At 40.0% G+C, this 17,742-nt stretch overlaps 1 protein-coding gene and 1 non-coding gene across 2 annotated transcripts; one reads left to right on the top strand and one right to left on the bottom strand.

The window, feature by feature from the left end:
- Positions 1 to 3,635: 3,635 nt before the first annotated feature.
- On the bottom strand, positions 3,636 to 3,778 carry LOC115030264. The gene has a single exon (XR_003835852.1). It is a non-coding gene; the product is annotated as a small nucleolar RNA SNORA48 (small nucleolar RNA).
- Positions 3,779 to 11,571: 7,793 nt separating this feature from the next.
- LOC110287630 (olfactory receptor 12D2-like) lies at positions 11,572 to 12,498 on the top strand. Its single transcript, XM_021154194.1, has one exon. The coding sequence runs from the start codon at positions 11,572 to 11,574 to the stop codon at positions 12,496 to 12,498; it is 927 nt and encodes a 308-aa protein (XP_021009853.1).
- The last annotated feature ends 5,244 nt before the right edge of the window (positions 12,499 to 17,742 follow it).

Genomic DNA, 17,742 nt, shown 5'->3' on the forward strand with positions numbered 1-17,742 from the left:
GATGGCAAAAGATAAACATAAGAATATCACTAACAGAAACCAAGAAGACTGGGCATCATCAGAACCCTATATGCCCACCACAGTGAGTACTGGATACGGCAACACACTCGAAAAGCAAGACTCGAATTTGAAATCATATCTTATGATGGTGGTAGAAGATTTTAAGAAGGGCATTAATAACTCACTTAAAGAAATACAGGAGAACACTGCTAAACAGGTAGAAGCCCTTAAAGAATTAGAGGAAAACACTGCTAAACAGGTAGAAGTCCTTAAAGAGGAAACACAAAAATCCTTTAAAGAATTACAGAAAAACACAACCAAACAGGTAATAGAATTGAACAAAACAATCCAAGATCTAAAAGTGGAAGTAGAAACCATAAAGAAAGCCCAAAGGAAGAAAACTCTGGAGATAGAAATCCTAGGAAAGAAATCTGGAACCATAGATACAAGCATCAGCAACAGAATACAAGAGATGGAAGAGAGAATATCAGGTGCAGAAGATTCCATAGAAAACATGGACACAATAATCAAAGAAAATGCAACATCCAATAATATCCTAACATCAAAACATCAAGGAAATTCAGGACACAATGAGAAGACCAAACTTAGGTATAGATAGGTATAGATGAGAATGAAGACTTTCAACTTAAAGGGCCGGTAAATATCTTCAACAAAATTATAGAAGAAAACTTCCCTAACCTAAAGAAAGAGATGCCCAAGAAGCCTACAGGACTACAAATACACTGGACCAGAAAAGAAATTCTTCCCGACACATAATAATCAGAACAAAAAATGCACTAAATAAAGATAGAATATTAAAAGCAGTAAGGGGAAAAGGTCAAGTAACGTATAAAGGCAGACTTATTAGAATTACACAAGAATTCTCACCAGAGAATATGCAAGCCAGAATATCCTTGACAGATGTTATATAGACACTAAGAGAACACAAATGCCAGCCCAGGCTACTATACCCAGCAAAACTCTCAACTACCATAGATGGAGAGACCAAGATATTCCACAACAAAACCAAATTCACACAATGTCGTTCCACGAATCCAGCCCTTCAAAGGATAATAAAGGGAAAACTCCAACACAAGGATGGAAATTTTGCCCTAGAAAAACCAAGAAAGTAATCCATCAGTTTATATATATATTATAATATAGTACCTTCTGTTTCTATTTTGTGGAATAGTTTGAGGAGAGTTGAAATTAGGTCTTCTTTGAAGGTCGGATAGAACTCTGCACTAAACCCATCTGGTCCTGGGCTTTTTTGTTTGTTTGTTTGGGAGACTATTGATGACTGCTTCTATTTCTTTAGGGGATATGGGACTGTTTAGATCGTTAATCTGATCCTGATTTAACTTTGTTACTTGGTATCTGTCTAGGAAGTTGTCCATTTCATCCATGTTTTCCAGTTTTGTCGAGTATAGCCTTTTGTAGTAGGATAGATTTTATTTATTAAAAAGAAAATTCATAGAAGTGTGATATTTGTTTTATTTAAATTGACCAGGTTGTGTGAGGGGTATTTATTTAATTGTTTATTTATTCCCTTATGTTTTTTGCAGGGTTACCAGATGAAGCTGGGTGCCTCCACTCACTGCTCTGGGATCTAATGTGCTCTGATTTTCTCATTTTCAGGAAAGCTAGCCATGATTTCTAATTTATGTACCATCAGGATTCCTGCTCGGTGGTGCATGGTGCACACCTACATACTGTGCACGGTGTAAGTTTTAAGTCTCCAAAGGTACTTGAAGACCTTGTTTAAAATGACCTTTAAAAAACGTTTGATTGATTCCTGTGAGTTTAACAATCTGCACCCAAATCCCCATTCACATCCTTCATATCTACCCTTTGCCCTCACAACCTACATACCAAACAACATACATACATACATACACACACTCAGACACACACACACACACACAAGCATATAAAACATCTCATCATGGAAGCTGTAGTATGGCACAGTGTGTCCCACAGCATATCCCTCTGTCCACATATCTTCACTTGCATGTTCATTGCAATGAGTAAGTGGTCTGGTTCCAGGTCTCTGGCTTCTGTGACACCATCAATATTGGATACTCACTGGGTCTCCTTCTCGTTATTCTGTTGCTGCCCTGTATATTGGAGATCTTGGACTCCTGGATCAACAGGACTGGCCCTTTAAGAAGTCCCAATGTTTGCACATGGTAAAGATTTTTGTGTGGGCCATTTCAGAGCTCTGGATCTTAGTCTGGGTGGTAGCTGAGCTGGTTAGTGCACCATCAGAGTAAGCTCTCCAGCACTCTTCTGCTTTGGCCACCCAATGACATCTGCAGGAAGCAGTGTCAATTCTCCTGCCATCATGCCCTCTGGGCCAGCTCAACCACACCCATAGTTGCAGCCAACTCCACTGTGCAGCCCAGTCAAGGCAGAGTACCATCTCTCCCAATTGATGAATCCTGCAAGGGGATGGCTCACACTTGTCCACTCAACCAGAGAGCCAGCTCTACTGTGCAGCACAGACAAGATACAGTACCAGCGCTTCTGAGTTCCTCAGTACATGAGGAGCAAGGCCAGTTCATCTTCCCTCTTAACCAAATAGAAAGCTCTCCCAACTGCTGCAGGTGAGGACAGTCAGACAGCAGACAACGTCCATGCTGTTCATGCCACCTCACAACAGAAGAGTGGAGTGACCATCTCTCCAATGCTCTTGCCCTTGGGACTGGATCACTCTGCCCTATCCACAGCTCTACTGTGCAGCTAAGGTGAACTGCAGGTCCTGCTCTCCCAAGTGTTTAAAGGTGGTGAGAGGGAGGAGGAAGAGGGCATCAGTTCCATACTCACCCCACCTCATGGCAGAAAAGTGGTAGGGCCATCTCTCCCTTTGTGATACTCACAGGACCACTCACCATAGTCCACACCCTCAGGGTCAACTCTGCTGCACTGTCCAGACAAGGTATAATATCCACTATCTCCAGTGTTGGAGCTGGTGAGGAGCTATTCCCTTTTCATAACCTCAATGGGCAGCTTTGAGAACTGCACCTGTGCCACCATACCAGTGGTGACAGGATCACTTCTCCCACATTCATTTCTTCAGGGCCAGTTCACCCGCACCACCACCACCAGGGCCAGCTAAACTGTGTTGCCTGAGCAAGGTTCAGGGCCTGCTCTCCAAACTTCAACTGTTGGTGAGACATAGAGTCATTTCTTAAAATCACTACAATCAGTGAGAGGCAGGGTCACTTCTGAACAGCTACTCGAAGTCAAAATGGTACCCTGCCACTGCCCTGACAATGGATATCCCCATGTTCTCTAGTGATAATATGGACCATGGACATTGATACCATCTACTGCTGCTGCTTTATCAAGGATCCAGTCATGCCAAGTAGTGTCAATGGCTCGCCTGTGCCAAGCACTTGAGTGCAGGTCTGTGGGTGCCAGGATGGCTCTACATTATGGTAGGCAGGGCTCTGTGTGTCTATGGCCCACCCATGCTGAAGGGCAGGTCTCTGGGCATCTTTCCCCATCCTCACCTGAGGCATGGCATAATGCAGATCTCTGTCTGTCTTCCTCCTCCCATGCTGCACCATCTGGATTTGATTTGATTTGACTTGATTTGATTTGATTTGATTTGATTTGATTTGATTTGATTTTTATTTATCCTAGGCATAAAAAAAATTTGGCCACCAAGCCAAGCATCAACCTAGGATGAACAAACTAACATTTGCTCTGCCCCTGACTCATATAAGAACCATACCACCAATAAGGTGTTTCTTTGCTCATTGCCACAGGAGTATACTGTCCTTTAAAAAGTAAGATATATGGATACTTTACGGAAGTTGTATTTGCTGAAAGCAAGAAACTGTGCTGCACAGCTCTCTTTGTTCTGTGAAGCTGATTACAGTATAAATTAAATTTAAGAATGAAAGGGCAATGGATGGTGTGGGGAAGGCTTTTAGGTTTTTGTTAAGATTTATTTATTTTATATGTATGAGTACATTGTAGCTGTACAGATTGTTGTGAGCCTTCATGTCATTGTTTGGAATTGAGGGTTTGTTTTTTTTTTTTTTTTTTGGACCTCTGCTCACTCTGGAAAACCCTGCTTATTCAGTCCCTGATCGCTCTGGCCCAAAGATATTTTTATTATTATAAATAAGTACACTGCAGCTGTCTTCAGACACACCAGAAGAGGGCGCCAGATCTCATTATGGGTGGTTCCCAGCCACCATATGGTTGCTGGCTTTTGAACTCAGGACTTTCAGAAGAGCAGTCAGTGTTCTTACCTGCTGAGCCTTCTCACCAACTCAGGGGTGAAGGCTTTTAACAGTAACAGGGAACAAGTGTATGTAGAGAGGTAATTTTACCTCATAAGTCATATGACATATATATACACATGAAAGCAGGTGAACGGTACTAGAAAAAGAGAGGGTTGGGAAGGATGTAAGCAAAGTGGGACAAAAATGAGGAGATACTATAATATAGAGGGGACGTTGCATTCAGGATGTATTGTGTGACGGAAAACTAAAGAAAATATAGTTGAAGAAAACACCAGATTATGAACAAAGCTCAGCTGTGCATAATTTAGCAGCATTAATATGTTGAAATGGCTATATTTCCCACAGAAATCCCATGTACAGAGTTTGTACTTACCTCATCAAAACCCCGGGAATATTTTTAGCAAATACAAAAGGAAGGAATTTTATATGGAGCTTGAAAAGATACCAAAAAGCCAAAAAGGAGAGCAAGAACAATGTTGAAGGTGTTACATTTGATCCAAACTACTCTATAGTGAAATTGTGACACAGATGTTTCTAGTACAAAAATGGAGACATAGACCAGTAAAATGGAGTGTATGCCACAGAAGTAAACCCAAACACCCAGAATTATTTGGTTTTTTTCTTTTTACACACGTGTATAGATGGCTGAATATGTACAGGCACATGCATCCTTATGTTTGCCCATTTGCCTGTGAAGGTTTAAAATTTATATTGGTTGTGTTATTCAATCCCTCTTCACATTATTGAGACAAGGCCTGTCCCTGAACCAGGAGTTCTTTGATATATCTGGTCTAGATAACCAACATTCCATAGGAATCTCCAGTCTTTGTCTTTTGAGTGCTGGCATTTCAGGTTGCCACCATTCAAGTATGACTTTAGGAGGGCCGTGGGTTAAAAACTATATTGCTCATGCTTACACAGCACGTCCCCTATCCATTGAGCTATCTTGCCAGCCAACATTGAGTGTATCAAGACAGATGTTCTAGAAAAGAGAGACCAATTAACAAGTGATCCTAAGGAAACATGATATCATTCCACAGAAGACAGAAAGATCTCCAACCAGTCATTGTGGTATATTTCTATAATTCCAGCACTGGGGAGATGAACAAATCAATACAATGTATCTGCCATTAGTTAAAAAAAAAAAAAACTTTTGTCTGGCCTGGAAAGATGGCTTAGCGGTTAAGAGCACTGACTGCTCTTCCAGAGGTCCTGAGTTCAATTCCCACCAACCACATGATGGCTCACAACCATCTGTAACGGGATTTGATGTCCTCACTGGTGTATCTGGAAACAGCTACAGTGTACTCAAACAAATAAAATAAATATACCTTTTAAAAAAAAAAACTTTTGTCTCCATTTTTCTCATTAAATGCATAGTGCATTTCCAGGGAATTTGTATAGGGGAGGGGTGAACTCAAAACTCTAAAGAAATAAAAGGAAACTGACTGTGTTGATATACATGGCCACCTAGAATTCTGTTGTTCATGTTCCAGACACTACAGAAAAAAACTAAGGTAAACACAAAGAGCACAGAGGAATTGTGCAAGCACATGTCCCCTATGGCAGGTGGGGAAAATTACCCTATTAATTTTCACATCTATCCTTCTCAGCCTGCGGGACAAGCTCCCTTGGGACTTTTATGTCTAGAGCTCAGTCTTCTTAAAGTGCTTGCAGAATTTCAGGATAGTAGAGAGGTGTCTACAGATGAAGTACAGCATGAAGGGTCACTTCAAATACTTCCCAACCTGAGCAATTTTTGGACATGCACCTGAAAAAAAAATGTTTTTACCATCAGCCAGGTAAGAGAGTGAATTTGGATTAAAATGTCCCATTCTTTAGTCTGTCTGTAACATTAAAGACCAATAGGCAGAGTTCAGGCTGGTTTCCTTTCTAGTGATGGACTCCTCAGTGTGTATCATGAAGCCTCTTTGGTGCCTGTATTTCATTGCTATGCATCAGCTAATTGCATTGTAATTATTTCCTTTTTGTAGAGTGTTTAGTTCTCCAAATGTGAAAGTTGTAAATATTAAAAGCACAGTGAAGAAGAATGAACTCTGGTTGACAGAGCAGTCTGCTTAATAGTTTTCTTTAATAAGTAAATGTTTTCCCCATATGTGTTTTGGTGCTATTATTTTGATTTCTGGCTCGGAGAATGATAAATATATTTTGCTATGGGGATAGATTTTAAACACGAATATCTGTTGTGTTTATAAACACATAGAATAGACATCACTATCAAAAAAGCCACCCTGAATTGTTTGAAAGCAACCCTACACCGTTGATAACCCCATTTCTTAGAATTTCTTCCAGCAATAAAGCTTAGAATCCCTCTGGATCCTTATACGTTTTCCCCAGTTAATTATTTTCTTCATCTAGTTATTTCTACGGCTGGAATTATTCCTCCTTTGTAGGAATCACACCAGTGTCAACCTCTGTTCAACTCCACTGCAGATAAGGAGTTCCCTTGGTGGCTCCAAGCAGCATGGACCCTCCACACAGTTATTTTGATTCTTCCTTTTGTACAGTGAATCCAGGGCATCTTTACAAGAAAAGAACCAGAGGAAGCTACTTCTCATAAGGATGTCTGCTCTGATCACTGTTTCTTAGAGAGGTAATTCAGGTACTCTGCTAATATTGAGAAGAAAAAAAAACTTAAAAAGGCTGTTAGTAAACTTTGAAGGTGTAATCAAATATTAAATGTTTCACAATTGATTTATTCATAATTACTTAAGATTTTTACTTTCATTGAAAGGAACACTATTATTTTAATTATGCACTTAAAAAGAAAAGATACATTTTTATAGAAAATGAGTCTTGAAAGAAAGGAGTGGAGGCATTGTATTTGAAAAAATGACAAACTAAAACAGAGAACATGGTTTTTTGATGAGAGAAGAGCTGTACACTTCCAGAATCTGAGGAGGAAACTGATGAGGCAGACAAGCTTCTGGGATCAAAGAGGAGAACACAGCTCCCATTTGCACATTGATGGATCTGGAAGAGAAGAAAGGTCTTTAGTATGTGATGACTGAGCTCATTTTAAATTAAGTCTAAAAAGCAACCCAAGAAGCTAGACCACAGGAAAAGGCAGGAATTCAGGTATACTAAAATGTGTATTTGTCAGTTGCTGCTGGTAAAATGAGGGAGGGACTGCAGAGTTCAAACAGCAAGAGCTTTTCTGATTCAGGGTCTCTGGGATTGAAATAAAACACTTCAGGGCATCTAGGAAAACCAAAGCAAAAGAAAGCACAATGTATAATGAAAGAAGTAAGTTGTACAAGACAGAAACACAGGACGATAACCCAACACGTGGGAGGCTGAGGTAGGAGAATTGTGCTTAAATGAAGACCTTGTCCCAATAAACAAACAAACAAACAAACAAACAAAAGGAGACCTCTGGGAAAATGACCCCACCTGATAAGTGCTTACTACCAAGCAATAAGACCCAGGTTTAGACACTCAGCAATAAAGAATGGGTGAGATAATCTATGTTTGGAAACAGGGAACTGGGGAAGTTGAGGCAGAAGAATTTCTGGAGCTCTCTGTCAAGTCAGCCTAAGAGAATTTGTGACCTACAGATTCAATAGGATACTCTACCTCAAAAAATAAATGAAAAAATAAATAAGAATTAGGAAAACAACTGTTTTCACCCCATTTCCTCTACATGCATTCACATGCCATTAAAAATTTAACTTGGAAATACTTAATGAATTATATTTTAGGGAAATTGAATTATAACATCAAAGATACACAAATACTGTCAGATTATTTGGCTACTATGATACTCTACTTCCATGATGTTTCCTTCTATATAAGAACATTGAAATCACCATTCCAGACCTCAAGCTGTACTACAGAGCAGCTGTGATAAAAACTGCAAGGTATTGGTACAGTGAAAGGCAGGTAGATCACTGTAATAGAATTGAAGACCCAGAAATGAACCCACACACCTACAGTCACTTGATCTTTCAAAAAGGAGCTAAACACATCTAGTGGAAAAATGACAGCATTTTCAACAAATGTTGCTGGCTCAACTGGCGGTTAGCATGGAAAAGAATGCAAACGATCCATTCATATCTCCTTGTACAAAGCTCAAGTCCAAGTGCATCAAGGACCTCCACAAAAACCAGATACACTGAAACTAAGAGAAAAGAAAGTGGAGAAGAGCCTCGAGCACATGGGCACAGGGGAAATTTTCCTGAACAGAACACCAATAGTTTATGCTCTAAGATCAAGAATTGACAAATGGGACCTCATAAAATTGCAAAGCTTCTGTAAGGCAAAGGACCCTGTCCATAGGACAAAACGGCTACCAACAGATTGAGAAAAGATCTTTACCAAACTTCCATCTGAGAGCTAATATCCAATATATACAAAAAACTCAAGAAGGTAGACTCCAGAGAAACAAATAACCCTATTACAAAAGCTAAACAAAAAACAGAGCTAAACAAAAAAATTCTCAATTGAGGAATATCGAATGGCTGAGAAGCATCTAAAGAAATGTTCAACATCCTTAGTCATCAGGGAAATACAAATCAAAAGAACAGAGATTATACCTCACACCAGTCAGAATGGCTAAGATCAAAAACTCAGGTGACAGGAGATGCTGGCGAGGATGTGGAGAAAGAGGAACACTCCTCCATTGCTGGTGGGATTGCAAGCTGGTACAATCTGGAAATCAGTTTGGCAGTTCCTCAGAAAATTGGATATAGTACTTCCTGAGGACCCAGCAGTGCCACTCCTAGGCATATACTCAGAAGATGCTCCAACTTGTAATAAGGACACATGCTCCACTATGTTCACAGCAGTCTTATTTATAATAGTCAGAAGCTGGAAAGAATCTAGATGTCCCTCAACAGAGGAATGGATACAGAAAATGTGGTACATTTACACAATGAAGTACAACTCCGCTATTAAAAACAATGAATTCATGAAATTCTAGGGCAAATGGATGCATTTGGAGGATATCATCCTGAGTGAGGTAACCCAATCACCAAAGAACACACATGGTATGCACTCACTGATAAGCAAATATTAGCCCAAAAACTTAGAAGATCCAAGATACAATTTGCAAAACACATGAAAGTCAAAAAGAAGGAAGACCAAAGTGTGGATACTTCGTTACTTCTTAGAATGGGGAACAAAGTACCCACGGAAGGAGTTATGCAGACCAAGTGTGGAGCAGAGACTGCAGGAATGACCATTCAGAGATTGTCCCACCTAGGGTACATCCCATATATAATCACCAAACCCAGACACTATTGTGAATGCCAACAAGTGCCTACTGACAGGAGCCTGATAAAGCTGTCTCCTAAGAGTCTCTGCCAGTGGCAGACAAATACAGACACAGATGCTCACAGCCATTTATTGGAAGGATCACAGGGTCCCCAATGAAGGAGCTAGAGAAAGTATCCAAGGAACTGAAGAGGTTTGCAGCCCCATAGAAGGAACAGCAATATGAACTAACCAGTACTCCCAGAGCTCCCTGGGACTAAAGCACCAATCAAAGAGTACACATGGTGGAACTCATGGCTCCAATGCATATGGAGCAGAAGATGGCCTAGTCAGTCATCAATGGGAGGAAAGGCCTTTGGTCCTGTGAAGGTTCTATGCCCCAGTATAGGGAATGCCAGGGCCAGAAAGCAGGAATGGCTGGGTTGGTGAGCAGTGGGATGGGGGAGGGTTTTTGGATAGGAAACCCGGAAAGGGGATAACATTTGAAATGTAAATTAAGAAAATATCTAATAAAAAAAGAATATTTTTTCTACATTTTATGTAGACAAAGAATAGTTACTACAATATTAAAACATAGCTTTCCTTTTCATTTTATGCATTAAAATGTATTAATTTTGTTTTTTTAAGTTAGCTTGCAAGATAGTAGATTTGCACATGGGATTTTTCAAATACATTTTACTGGTTGATTTTGCGCCCCACTGCTGTCTTCTCCCTGTCGCCTTCTCTTATGTTGTTCCTGTGAATTTTCCTTCTACATTGTTCCACTGTCTTCCAAATTCCTTTATTCAAAGCTCTTTTTTCCCTAGTTACATTGTCCCCTTCATAGTTTTCTGTTCTTTGCCCATGCTTACACCCACTTGGTTCTTCATAGTTAACTAGGACTGAATATAAGAGAGATCATACAGCATTTGCCTTTCTGTGCCTCGGTTGCCTGTTTAACATCACAGTTTTAGTTCTATGTATTTTCCTACAAGTCCCTTATTTCATTTTACTTTCTAGATGGATAACATTTCATTGTGCACCTGTACCAAGTTTTCATTATTCATTGGTATTCATTGAACATCTAGTCTGATTCATTTTCCTGACTACTGTGAATGTAGCAGGAATGAACGTGGATATGCAAGTATCTCTGTAGTAGGATATAGAGTCTTTTGAGTTCATCCCAGACCTCAGTACTGAGTCATATAATTTTAATTTTAGAGAAACAAACAGCCTGGTTTCCATGGTGGCTGCATCACTTTACATTCCTCAACAGTATTTGTTGTCCTCTGCTTTCTTAATGAAGGCCACCATGTCCAGAGTGAGAGAAATGTCAAAGGAAGTTAACTTGCACTTCTTTGATAGCTAATGAAGTTGAACACTTGTAAACTATTTGTTAGTCATTCATTTCATTTTGAGAAATGTCTTTTTAGGTATTCGGTCCATTTATTGATTGGTAGAGTTTTCTGTGGTTAACTTGTGCAATCCATTACATACATTAGATAAAATTCTTTGCCTCAAGTATACCTAGAGAATATTTTTGCCCATTCTGTAGGCTCTGTGTATAGCATCTTTGCTGTGCAGAATATTTTAATTTCATGTAATCACATTGGCCAATTATTTTGGTGCTATTTTTTTTTTCTTTAAAGGGCCAGTGGTTGGAATGAGTCCATCTACCCTTATTCTCCTCTAGTTGGAATCTTTCAAGTCATTTTTCTTGCAGATGCCTGCTTGGCAGAGTACTAGAATCTGCTCCCTATTAGAACAACCTTAAGAGATGAGGTGAAGATAGGGTCAAAATGGAAATGACCACAGATCAAAAATATAGTGGGCTTGTGCTCTACTCAAAGTCAATAACTAAAAGGGAAATGATTATGGATACTGTAGTAAATTAGCAGATGTTTGATCACAACCCACAAGAGACATGTATTTAACATTGTTATTTAACATAATAAATGGGTAAATACCAGGAAAAGTTGAGAAGAGATCATGGAAAAACCTCTCAAAATATTTTGTTTATGAAAAGAAAATCTATGGCCAGAAGGACTGGTCAATATGCAGGGTAGTATTATATACTAATTGTCCTTTCTTATAGGTGATGTCCAATCAAACCTCGGTCACTGAATTTCTCCTTCTGGGAGTAACAGATATACAAGAACTAAACCCTATTCTCTTTGTGATTTTCTTCACCATCTACTTTGTCAATATAACTGGGAATGGAGCCATCCTGATGATCGTCATCTTGGACCCAAGACTCCACTCACCTATGTATTTCTTCCTGGGAAACCTAGCATGTCTAGATATCTGCTTCTCCACTGTGACACTGCCAAAGATGCTGCAAAACCTCCTCTCCACAAACAAAGCTATTTCCTTCTTGGGATGCATAACTCAGCTCCATTTCTTTCACTTCCTGGGTAGCACTGAGGCCATGCTGCTGCCAGTGATGGCATTTGACCGCTTCGTGGCTATCTGCAGACCACTTCACTATTCTGTCATCATGAATCACCAGCTATGTATTTACATGACTGTTACTATCTGGATCATGGGCTTTTTCCATGCCTTGCTTCACTCTGTAATGACATCTCATTTGAGCTTCTGTGGTCCCAATCATGTCCATCATTTTTTCTGTGATGTTAAGCCATTGCTGGATCTGGCCTGTGGAAACACTGAGCTCAACATTTGGCTACTCAATACAGTCACAGGCACCATTGCCCTCACTCCCTTTTTTCTGACATGTCTTTCCTATTTCTACATCATCACCTATCTTCTCCTCAAGACCCGTTCTTGCAGCATGCTCCACAAAGCACTGTCTACTTGTGCCTCTCATTTTATGGTTGTTTTTCTGTTCTATGCTCCTGTTCTTTTTATCTACATTAGTCCAACCTCAGGCAGCTCTCTGGATCAGGATAGAATCATTGCCATCATGTACAGTGTGATCACCCCTGCTCTCAATCCACTCATCTACACCCTGAGAAACAAGGAAGTGAGAAGTGCATTGAATAGGAAGTTGAGAAGATGGCTCTGACCTGAAGAAATATAATGAACTCTTCTGAGGAATAAATAACCAGCCAGTGGAAAAATTTAGAAACAGCTAGATTTGACAAATTTAATAATGTATGTTATAGAGAAAACTGGACAAAGAAAACTACATAGGAAAAGTATCTGGTGGTATGAAATGATGTTTTCTCAGATAACACAGTGGACACTTGAACGTGTATGACACTAGCCACAGAATCCTTTTCTTGAGTGTGTATAAGATTATCAGTTTTTAACCTTTGCTTGTCCTAGATCTATTCTAATATTTTATTGCATGTAATTAGGCTAAGAAACATGTGTGTACCACCCATTTTAAGATAAATAAATAGTACATCTTATCTGTTTGTACCTTTTGATTAATACACATTAGTGAAGGGGATAAAATTATTTTGCTTTTTCTCTTTTCTCATATAATAATCATATATCCGGATTATAGTTTCCCTATCCTCTATTGCTCCCAGTTCCTCCCTAACTCCTCTCCCTACAGATCTACTCCCTTTCTGTTTTTCATTAGAAGATAAAAGGTTTCTAAGTATTAACAATCAAACATGGCAAAAAAAAAAGTATAATAAGATAAAACAAAAATCACATCAAGGCTGGACAAGGCAACCCAAAAAAGGAAGAAAAAAAAAAAAACAATAGAAGCCATGTGAATGAGAGACTCACTCATTCATATGATCAAGAACCCCATAAAAATACTAAGCTGAAAGCTGTAATTTGTATGTAGAGGACCTCTTGCAGACCCATGTAGGTTTCATGCTTGCTGCTTCCATATCTGTGAGTTCATATAAGCCTTTCTTAGTTGACTCAAAGGGTCTTGTTCTGGTGTCCTCTATTCCCCAAGGCTCTTTTGCTTCCTCTTCCAAGGGATTTTCTGATCTCTGATGGGAGGAATTTGATGGAGATATCCCATTTAGAGCTATGCATTCCAAGGATTCTCTCCCCAAGTAATGTCTAGATATGGGTCTCTGCATCTCTTTCTGTCTGCTGCAGAATGAAGCTTCTCTGATGATGACTATTTAGGCACTGATCTATGAGTATAGCAGAATATCATTAGGAGTCATTTTATTGATACTACTCATGTATTTGTTTGTTTGTTTATAGCAGTATTGTTTGGTTTTACCCTAGTTCTGAGCTATCTAGTCTCTGGTTCTTCATCACCAAAGCAATTCCAGACACAGTTTCTGTCTCATGAAGTGGTCTTAAGTTAAAGCAGACATTGGTTGGCTACTCCCACATTGTCCTAGCATATCTTCCAGACAGGACAGATTTTAGGTCAAAGGTTTTGTAGCTGGTTTGTTGTTCACATTTCTCTTTTGGTAGTCAACAGAGTACATTCCTGTACTAAAAAACACTAGAACATGGGATGAAGGCTCCACATAGGCACCAGCTGGACTTCTCAATAGTCAATAACTTGTGTAGGTGTTATCCTTGGCAATGGGACTCTGATGTCAATTTATGGAGAGTAACCCTACTGTTTTAGTAACAACTTGGGTTGTTTGGGGGTTTTCCATAGGACTTCCTTGGCCAGTAAATCAATTGCCTGCAACTCAGCTTGACCACTAGAAGCATCATTTAGTACCATGAAATGACCCATAGGGATTCCATCTCCCTTATATTAGGAGACCTCATTAGGATTGCTTACATATGCTTTGGAAGTTTCCACTGCACTAGATTTCCCTATCATCCCTCCAATGCCCCTCAGTTTCAGCTCTCTCCTTACATTCCCTCCCTCAACCCTATTTCCCTTCCTTCTCCCCACCTTATCCTATAGTTCCCATCCCCACACACCTCCAGTCAGTCCATAAAATCTATTATATTTCTGCATCAAAACAGAGAGCCATGTGTTCCCCCCACACACACTCCACTCCCTTCCTCTATACCTAAGCTTTCTGGGGTGTAAGTTGGTTATTACTTATTTAATGGCTAATATCCACAAATAAGTGAATATATCACGTGCCCTTTTTCCAGGCTGCATTCAGAATAACGCCACCTATCTGTTCTCAGCAAAAGATCCTCTCATGTCTGCTTCAGCAAAAATATCCTCTCGTAAGACAGTTTCCAGAAAAACGTTACATGACCCAACTGGGTCCCCAGTGAAATCAGAAAATTCCAATTCAGAACACAGGCATTCATCATTCTCTATTCCCTGGCTATAGAAGCAGTCTTGCTATGGCTTCTTCTGCCTTGAATCCCCAGAAGGTTAGGCCATATCCTTGAACTGTGAGCTGGAATAAACCCTTTATCCTTTAAGTTATTTTTGAAAATAAAGGTAAGATACCTTGTACCTTAAAGTGTTTCCCCTACTTTTTCCTCTAATTCTTTCACAGTTTTATGTCTTACATTGAAGTTTTTGTTTGATACATTTGAAGATTTTTTGAAAGGTAATATATAGAGTGCAATTTTATTCTACATATGGATATCTAGATTTCCAAACACCACATAGTGAAGAGGGTATATTTTGTTCAATGTGTAGTTTTGACATGTTTGAAAAAAAACACATTGGGTTTATATAAGAATCTTCTATTTTATATTATTTAACTATCTGGTCCTGTGTCTGTATTATATAATTTTTATTGTTATGGTTCTGTAGTCTAATTTCAAACCAAGTATGGTGATATGTCCAGCACTGTTACTTTCTTCATAGAACTGCTTTGTCCATTATGGGTATTTTTGTGCTTTGATATTCTTTTTTTAAGATTTTTATATTTCTATAAATAAATGTTTTGGAACTTTGATTTGGATCTCACTAAATATCTAGTTTGCTTTTGGTAATATAGCCACTTTTACAGCATTATTTTGGTCACTTCCCAGTGTTAAATACTTGCCACTGGAGTAAGAAAAATAAGAATAGTTTTGAATTTATTTAATTAAAAATTAGACTAAATGACCACTGACTCTTCATAATTTTTGCAGAGCTATGATCAACATAGTACACATTGTTAGCTTTATACTTTGTAAAGTAACACATAGAGAAAAAACTAAGAATTTGTTTTGTCATAGTAAAATGACTATAGACTTGTAACAATAGATTTAGATAATTGCATTTTGAGAAATAGATAATGCATTATACACCAAATATATTTATTGAAATATCACAATGCACTCCATAAAATCACGATTATTACATATTAACAGATGAAAAACTTTCAAATACAGGACTGTGGATTTAACAAAAAAGCAAATATTTAAAAACTTTAAAATTTAGAATTTCATGTGTACATGTCCAGTGAATGAACAACTTTGATGCATATAAAAATTAACTTTTGAACATTGCTTTAATTTGGTTGTAATTTTACTTTCTGTTATTAGAATGGACAATAATAAAATATACAATTTAAAAAATCATTATTTATGGTCACCTTGGCGGCAAACTCAGCAGATGGTCCCACAGTCCCCAGAGGACTCTCCATGAGACCTTAGGATCACTGGTGAGTGGAACACAACATCTGTTCCAAACCAATTGTGATGGGCCAGTGCCAGCAGCAGGAACATGGGAAACCTGCCTGACCAGGAGCACAAGTCCCTTCAGGTCGGCGCCAGCTCTGTGTCACCTAGGGTGCTAACTCAGCGGATGGTCCCACAGTCCCCAGAGGAGACATCACTTCCAGGTGCTGTAACATGCCCAGGATCTTAGGATACCAAGATACCAGGATACCAGAAGCTTGGTCACATCAGGATCTAAGGGTATCAGAGGAAGCTTGACTGCCAAGAACTCTGACACCCAGAATCTCAGGTTCCCAGGAGCCAGGAATCACAGGATCACAGAGAAAGCTGGACTCTAAGGAGTCTTGAATCAACAGGGATTATAGTAAGAACAGGATCCAATCAGGTATATTGAGGGCAGCAAGCACTTGAGATGATCAGATGGCAGGAGGCAAGCGTAAGAACAGAAGCAACAGAAACCAAGGTTACTTGGCATCATCAGAACCAAACTCTCCCACCATAGCAAGTCCTGGATACACCATCACACCAGAAAAGCAAGATATGGATCAAAAGTCACTTCACATGATGATCGTGGAGGACTATAAGGAGGAAATAAATAACACAGTTAAAGAAATACAAGAAAACCCAGGTAAACAGCTAGAAGCCCTTAAATAGGAAACACACACACACACACACACACACACACACACAAAAAAACCCTTAAAGAGTTACAGGAAAACAATACTAAACAGGTGAAAGAATTGAAAAACACGATCCAGGATCTAAAAATGAAAGTAGAAACAATAAAGTAATCACAAAGGGAGACAACTCTGGAAGTAGAAACCCTAGGAAAGAAATCAGGAACCATAGATGCGAGCATCAGCAACAGAACACAAGAGATGAAAGAGAGAATCTCAGGTGGAGAAGGTTCCATTGAAAACATGAACAGGAGATCCGGCCACCTTCCGGCCAGTGGAAAGGGGTCTGAGTGGAGAAGGAACGCTTTGCCTGAGCATCAGCAACAGACATCTTGGTTCCGGGTCCCCTCCAATTGTATTCTGCACAGAGGTTAGGGATCCGACTGGCCGAGAATGCTTTGCCTGAGGATCTGCAGCAGACATCTTGGTTCCAGGACCCTGCCGGGTGTATTCTGCACAGGCCCCAGACTTCCAGCCACCTTTCAGCAAGAGGAAAGGGGTCTGAGTGGAGAGGGAGCGCATAGCCTGAGCATCGGCAGCAGACATCCTGGGTCCGGGACCCCACCGAGTGTACTCTGCACAGGTGAGAGTACGGAATACAGAAGCTAAAAGTTTCTGGAATGGGGGGAGCCACAGAGCTTCTAAGGCAGCCCCCTTTTCGGGCCCCAGACAGCTGGACACTTTTCTGGCAAGTGGTTAGGGATCCGACCAGCCCAGGAACACTTTGCATGTCCATCAGCAGCAGACATCTTGGTTCCAGGACCCCGCCGAGTGTATACTGCACAGGCCCCTGACATCCAGCCACCTTCCAGCCAGTGGAAAGGGGTCTGAGCAGAGAGGGAGCGCTTTGCCTGAGCATCAGCAACAGACATCTTGGTTCCGGGACCCCTCCAAGTGTATTCTGCACAGGCCCCAGACATCTGGCCACCTACTGGACAGAGGAAAGGGGTCTGAGCAGAGAGGGGCTTTGCCTGAGCATCGACAACAGATATCTTGGTTCAGGGACCCTGCCCAATGTATTCTGCACAGCCCCAGAGATTACCAGATGGCGAAAGGCAAACGCAAGAATCCTACTAACAGAAATCAAGACCACTCACCATCATCAGAAC

The sequence above is a fragment of the Mus caroli genome, unplaced genomic scaffold (genome assembly GCF_900094665.2).
Source record: "Mus caroli unplaced genomic scaffold, CAROLI_EIJ_v1.1 scaffold_15693_U1_1, whole genome shotgun sequence".
In the NCBI taxonomy this organism is placed as follows: Eukaryota; Metazoa; Chordata; class Mammalia; order Rodentia; family Muridae; genus Mus; species Mus caroli.